Source organism: Asparagus officinalis, chromosome 9, assembly GCF_001876935.1.
Source record: "Asparagus officinalis chromosome 9, Aspof.V1, whole genome shotgun sequence".
NCBI classification, from domain to species: Eukaryota; Viridiplantae; Streptophyta; class Magnoliopsida; order Asparagales; family Asparagaceae; genus Asparagus; species Asparagus officinalis.
The window spans coordinates 21,057,036-21,064,835 of NC_033802.1; the positions used below are offsets into that span (position 1 = coordinate 21,057,036).

The 7,800-nt window shown below is 34.7% G+C and overlaps 1 protein-coding gene across 1 annotated transcript; it reads left to right on the forward strand.

The window, feature by feature from the left end:
* LOC109823275 lies at window positions 5,984-7,347 on the forward strand. Its single transcript, XM_020389560.1, has 2 exons — window positions 5,984-6,305; window positions 7,310-7,347. The coding sequence occupies exons 1-2, from the start codon at window positions 5,984-5,986 to the stop codon at window positions 7,345-7,347; spliced, it is 360 nt and encodes a 119-aa protein (XP_020245149.1).

Here is a 7,800-nt window from a genome sequence, read left to right on the forward strand (position 1 = left end):
GCCCACCCCCCCACCCCCACACACACACACACAAGTTTGCTATAAATAGTGCCTATCTCCACTACACGAAGGTATGCCAAGCAAAACCCTAAAACTAGACTCTACATTATACTTGTTTGCTTAATCTGAACTGACTTGAATGTTGGAGGCCATGCCGGAAATTTCTTTTCCGGACCTTTAACGAGTATTATGTTTGCGGGGATCTGCTTCCCCTTGATTAATCAGTCATCAAAGAAAAGTAAGGGCCCTAAACTCTTCCAAATATCCACCCACTCATGCAATTAACTTTATGATATAAACAGTATCAAAAGTTTTTTATTTAACCAATAGACTTGAGGATTGTTTTGATGACACCATCATACAAAGTAAAAAAAAGGGAAAAAGTTGATCACTTTTTTGCGGGTGGGTGATCTTCATCTTCCCCCCTTCTTGGTTTCATTACACTTGATCTTCCTACTAGATCCTTTGTACTTTAATTTTACTCTTAGTAAGATCAATTACACGGACCCTTCTTGTCATGTAATAGGACTACATTCCATCGACTTGGATTTTAATAGTAGGGTGCACATATACTTTCATTCATCTAGGATTATTTTGTTAGTATTTTATGTATTCAAATTATAATGATAAAAAGTGTAAGAGATCCCCACTTTGTCTTGAAATCAAAGATGAGATAGAGAAGTTTATCTTGTCTAGACTGGTAGGTGAACATGAGAGTTTAAATGTAGCAAGGTTATCAGCTTTTCATCTAAGATTGATAGTTTATTTGTCACCTTTTTCAAAATTTTGAATTAGTATTAAAAAGTATAAGGTGCACACACATTGGTAGAGGAGGCATTTCATGTATCTTGAAGGTGGAAGGGTCTTAGTTTTCTCTAAACTCAGGTTTGACGCGTATCCTACCTCTTGATTATTTATTTCCTTTAAACAAATATTAAACCCATCCTCACATGAATTGTTTTGATTTCTTTGGTTTATCTATGTGGTTTATATTGCTTTTGAATATGTTAAGCTACCCTAATGCAATGAGAGGGATGATTGATTATATTTATTTATTGATAATAAATTACAGATTATCTATCAATTAATACATTAAGTGCTTATGAAGAAAGAGGCAATGAGTACCTCTTTTTGCTATGGTATGAAAAGAAGATAATATATTTTTTTATTCAGTTAAAGTAGATAGTTTGGGTGCACTAGTATAAAGTAGGGTTGCCCTAATAGTTGTAACCGTTGGGGGCAAATTATGACCTTAACAATCAGAACCGTTGGTGCTGCAAAAAAGACCATTGGGGAAAATCGCGTTGGTGTTAAATCAGCCCCAATAGTTGCCAACTTTGCTCCAACGTTCCTAACAAAAAAAAAATTTCCCCAGTAGTTAGAACTGTTGGGGCTAATATTTGCCCAACGGTTTCGACCGTTGGGCCGTTAGACAAATCAAATAGAAAAAAATCAGCCAAAAATATTATGCACAAATACTCAAGACCTGTGTAGAGATGATATCATACAACAAATTACACTCCACAAACATATAGAAATCAGAATTGAAAAATCTACCAATTATCTAATTCTAAATATTCTTCGTGATTCTTGTCGGGAGTATTTGATTATAACATCATCTTGAGTTGTCTTCCATATGAGTTTGAGAGGCATGTCAATATGCTCGTCATTGAAATTGACATGAAATGTCTCCAACATAGGTCCCATTATATCCGGAAAGCCACACTAAATGTGTGTTAGATATAGGTGCCCTGCATGCAATAATTGTATATTGTAATAGGACCTATATGAATATAACATCCTTGTTTAAAATGATAGTATGCTATTTTGGTCAGTATTTATCTGGTGTTTTTTAAAATATAGATATAATTCTTAGAATGATACTAGACTATCAAACATTTTGGATATAATCGTAATGAAGAGATCTGATTTGTCATTAACGTATATTCTTAAATGTTCCTAGTCGATGAAGTGTTGAAATGAGACATCATCACTTTGGAAAGACTAGTGTATACTCTATTTCTCCTTTGGTAGGATGATGATCCATCTCTTGGATCATTGATGTGAGACATCATGATATAGTATACAGGTGACTCATTAGTGAATGAGTTGACTGAACGACTCATTGAGAACATCTAGTTGGTAATTATACTTAACTGTCAAATAGAAGTTCTCAAGTGATATAGTATATAGTAGTCTCTTGACCTGAGGCATGTGTGTAATATCTTACATGTCAGTATAGGTGTACTTAGACTTTTACCTAACCACAGTTCTCAATGAGTTGTGCATAACGGTTCTTTTTGGGTGCATCCCGAGACATAAGTAGATATTGAGATGCCAAGATGGGATTCGTCTCTCCCAGTATAGGGGGTTGATGTCATAAGATTGTTTGATATAACTATAGTCAGGAAGTCCTTGACCGAGGTAAATAAGATAAACTGAGTGTTAGTTTGATCTTATAGGTTATGAGTTTAATATCACCAAATACTAATCGAGCTATTAGGGTTTGACAGTTTTCCATAGCCTAGGTTTGATAGTTTGCCATGGTTTGACAAAGAGACCGGACTATACAATATTATCCCTGAGTGGTCCTGATAAAATTGTGTTAGTATCTTACAGACATTTATCACAACTTATATCCGGGTAGTCTTCATGTGTAGCTAGCACCTCTGTTGTACTTGTGGATATCATCTACTACCGAGTTCTCAAGTTAGGCCCTAGATTCACACCAAGCACGTACTTGAATCCTATAAAACACAATTTATAGAGTGATGCGTATGATTGATACGCATATATGATTTTACCGGATACACATAAACGGTTATGTATATTGGTATTTTTATTGATGAAAAATTATGAAATACCGTATTTATGAAATACTGTATTGATGTGGTATTTTTATTTATGAAATACACACTTTATTATACCTTGATTAATGAGTCATGAGATGAGTCATTAAGGTGGTATGGTTTGGGAACATGGTTTTAGCATATAGTTTTGATTCTTCATGACTCTTTGCATGACTCATGAGATGAGTCATTGCATGACTCATGAAAGGAATCATTACATTTAGATGACTCATGGCATGACTCATGAGATGAGTCATGACATATTTCACTCTATATATATGAGCTCACTTTCTTATGGAAAGGTTAATGAAAAATTGGCTAGGTGATTTTTTCCATAAGAGAATAAAAGAGAGCTCTCCTCTTACAAAACTCTAGCAATCTTTGAGCAAGAGGAAATAGTAGGATTTTATAGTACCTCGGGGTAGATATCTTGCCTTGTGTCTCAAGAAGACTCCGATTTTATCAAGCTCACTTGAAGACTTGGAGATCCATTACGAGGAGATAACTGCTACAAGAAGCAAGAGCTAGGAGTTATTCGATCTTCCATCGAATCACGCTTTGAAAGTATGACTTTCTAACTCTTGTGTGCTCTCTTTAATATAGGGATCATGTTAGATTTAATTAGGATGGTCCTATTTTGTATTTCATGCTCTCTACATGCTTAGTATAATTATACATATAGTCTTCCGTTGCGTAATTTGCATGTAATTAGCATGAATTTCCTTCATGGTATCAGAGACATGGTTCCATCTAATTAAATCTTAACATGAATATCTAACTCATAGAGGTCTTTGTACTTGCTTCTAATTACTAGTTTAATTAAAAGATATTTTAATGAAACTAGTTAATTTAATCAAGTTGTTTTGTCATTAGTTATACTAGTTGTTGATTCAAAAATGTGATTTTTGGTTCATAAGTTTTTAGGAGTAAAAACACTTGTATAAATTATAAAACACTTTTTTTACAACTAGTGTAGTTGTATGTTAGAAGCATGATAGTCCTATTTGAGTTAGGGTAATCCCTATATTATCTAGTTTTCCAATTTGTTGCATAACTAGATAGATGTATATTTCTTAATATTGATTAAGTTATATGTTTTATATCATCTTGCGTGGATGTTATGTTTATGGATGGTAGTGGACAATGATTCTCTTGTATTTATTGTATTGATGTAATATAGCTAGAAATGTAATATTATTTTTGACCTCTTCCCTCCTCGAGCATGGGCTATGCCTATGGGTTTAGGCACTTGCTCACCGATCATGGGCTTCGCCTACGGGTATAGGCCATTGTTCGGGTGGAGGGGGGGATATGGTTGTTTAGTTTAGTTATTTTATTTATGGTTTTTATTTTACATTCAATGCAATATTATTACCCATCCTATGAGATGGTTTTTCCATTATAAATGGGGCTTGCACGTCCTATGTATATGTGATTGTAATAATACAGGATTTGCAAGGGAGCTAGCACTGTAAGGAGTTACAAATTGCTTGCTAAAATGTAATTAGTGTTGTTGTATTTTATTCCTTTAGTTGTCTAGCTACTACCATTCTATATTGCTATTACATATGTTGGTTGTGCCCCAATTGTAGATGTCAATACAATTGGGTGCTATATTCTGTAAAGTTTATATCTCTATCTCACTAGAGAATAGTTTTTATTATAAAAAACTTATTTTTAAACTTTGTGAGACATGGCAATAAGAGTTTATTGACCATAGAGTGGTGAGACCGACATTAACATAGCGTTAGTGTGAAAGATAAATAAACCTAAAGCAGTTAAAAGGGATGTATTTAGAATAAACTTTTAACTAGTGTTTAGGAAAGTAATTATGAGATATAGCTCATGGGGTGATGCCCAACTTAAGATTAGGGGTGATGCCCAATCTTTCATGCTATAGTCTTAAAGAGCGGTGGTTACTTAATTAAGGTCCGATGAATATTCCCGGTGAATATCTCGGAACCCTCCCACCAATCTTGTACTTACCTGGCTAGTTTAATTGTTACAAGTATAAATATAGAGCATCTTTAAACTATATCAAGTTTGATTACGGTAAAAGATTTATGAAATCGTCCGTAGCCCTCCATCATTTCAGTTGAATACTACTAAGCTTAAAAATACTTTGTTTGTTGGCTATCGTCAAGGTAATACAATTCTATGGCTAAGTAGTATTCATCTGTATATAAGATATAATGATAGCTTAAGTTGGTTATGCAACTTTGTTGGCCTTCGTCAAGAGTATGCATAAGTTAAATTTAAGCCGATCAAGAAATGATGGGTCCAAACTTAACTAGCATTTTATGATTTGTTGGTCATCGTCAAGGTCATAAAAGACTAGGGGCAAAATCATATCAAGAATTACAAGAATGTAAAAGACAAAAATTGTCTATTAATTATTGAGTATATCGATTTGTTGGTCATCGTCTAGGTTGATACATTCAATGATAATTGGATCTTGATCCTACTTGAAAATAAGGGGTTGTTTTCCGACCACCTCTTATAAAGGTTTTGAGGGACTCGAAAAATAGTGAGAGGCATAACTTAGATAAAAATGAACCAAATCTATTTTATGTATTGAACATTTGCTAAAATATTTTTTCACTCTCTTTCATGCCATTATGTCTGGCTTAAAACTCATACTAGAACAGAACAAGTTAATCGGTCCTAACTACAAAGACTGGTTGAGGAATGTTAAAATTACCCTAACTTATGACAAAGTAGCATATGTCCTCACAACGCCGGAACCTGTTCTAGACCCAGAACCCACTGTAGCAGATAATGAAATCCGCATAAAGTAAGATAGAGATTGTTCACTTACTCAATATCTCACAATTGCCTCTATAGATTTGGTCCATCAGAGGCAACATGAGAATATGGATATCAGATCCATATTTCGTAATACAGAAGAACTGTATGGCGAGCAACCATGACAAATGAAGTACGCGGCGTCTAGGAATTTGTTCCAGACAAAAATGACTATGGGATCTTCTGTTGGGGACCACGTCCTCAAAATGATCGCCTATGTCAATGAGCTTGAACTTTTGAACGCAGGCCTAGATGCAGATAGATATACAGATATCGTTCTGTAGTCCTTGACACCAGCCTACTCCCGATTCATATCACAGTTTTTGATGATGGATCTGAAGCCCACTCTTCTTGTCCTGCTTAATTTGTTAAGACAGGAGGAGAGTTCTATGAAAAAGGGACAAACACCAGCCTTGGTTATAGGGAAATCTTCTTCCACTTCTAGCAATCTGGTTGCCAAGAAAAAGGGAATGAAAAAAACTACTACACCAAAGAAAGGTGTTAAGAAGGCTGTCAAGAAGGACAAAGGAAAGGTAAAAATGACGACTGCAGAATGCTTCCATTGTCACAAGTCAGGACACTGGAAAAGAAACTGTCATGAATTCCTAGCCTCACTCAACAAGAAGAAGCAAGTTGTTGCTTCATCTTCAGGTGCGTTGGTTACTCAGAATTGTTTTTCTATAAATCCTACATGTTAGGTATTAGATATCGGATCAGGATCTCACATCTGTAATTTATTACAGGGGCTGAGAAGTTATAGAAAGCTTGATGCTGGAGAGATGACCCTACAAGTTGGTAATGGTGTAATAGTTGCAGCAGTTGTAGTTGGGGATTTTCATCTAGATTTACCAAATGGAAACATTTTGATTTTGAATAGTTGCTATTTTGTACCAACTATGATGTGTAATATAATATACATATCTTTATTAGATAAAGATGGATATATGTTCAAGTTAGAGAACAATGTTATGAATATCATATATAATCAAAAGTTGATTGCTTATGGAACATTGTGTAATGGCATCTATATTCTTAATCAAAACACAATTCTGAATACTCATCACACTAATAAAAGAAAGCACTCAGTTATGAACGACGCTTTCTTATGGCATTGTAGACTTGGTCATATTAATAAAGAAAGACTTGGCGAGCTACATAAGCATGGATATTTAGATCCATTTGACTTTTAAGTCTTATGATACTTGCAAGTCTTGTCTTAAAGGCAAAATGACCAAGAATCCATTTACGGGAACTAGAGCAAGAGTTACAGAACTCTTAGGACTGATGTATGTGGTCATATGTCTACAATGACCAGAGGTGGCTACTCTTACTTTATTACTTTTACTGATTATTTTTTAAGATTTGGACATGTGTTTTTGATAAAACACAAGTCTAAAGCATTTGAGAAATTTATCGAGTATAAAAATGAAGTAGAGAACCAAACGAGCAAGAAAGTTAAAATTCTTCGATCGGATCGAGGAGGTGAATACTTAAGCTCGGAATTCTTTGGTTTTTTAAAAGAGAATGGGATTCTCTCTCAGGTTACTCCACCCTTTACACCATAGCTTAACGGCGTGTCAAAAAGAAGGAATCATACCCTATTAGATATGGTACGTTTCATGATGAGTAACACTGAGTTACCTTTTTTATTCTAGGGGTATGCGTTGGAAACAGCAGCACACTTACTGAATAGGGTTCCAACTAAAGCAGTGCCTAAACCTCCATATGAGATATGGTATGGGATAAAACCATATCTTAATTATATTAAGATTTGGGGATGTCATGCTTATGTAAAAAAGCAAGATCCCAAAAAGTTAGAGGCACGCTCAGTATTGTGTAAATTTGTAGGATATCCAAGGAATTCCCATGGATATCAATTCTATCATATCGATGAATAAAAGATAATTGTTTCTCGGTATGCTACCTTCTTAGAGAAGGAATTTCTTAAAAAAGAAAGTAATGGGAGTATGGTAGAACTGGAAGAAATTTCAGAGATACAAATCAATACTGATAATTTAGTAGAACCAGAAAATTCAGTTGTACCAGAAGAACCTCAACCACTCCGTAGATATCCAAGGCGATCTCATGCACCTAAGAGACAATATGATTTTCTCATTGAAGGTAGCATGTTAAATCACGTCATAGA

Excerpts from the sequence above, each read along its gene's own strand:
- LOC109823275 (XM_020389560.1), top strand. The coding sequence starts at position 5,984 with ATGGATCTGAAGCCCACTCTTCTTGTCCTGCTTAATTTGTTAAGACAG. Across the intron at positions 6,306-7,309 it reads AGTTGTTGCTTCATCTTCAG|GGGTATGCGTTGGAAACAGC; the intron begins GTGCGTTGGTTA and ends TTTTTATTCTAG.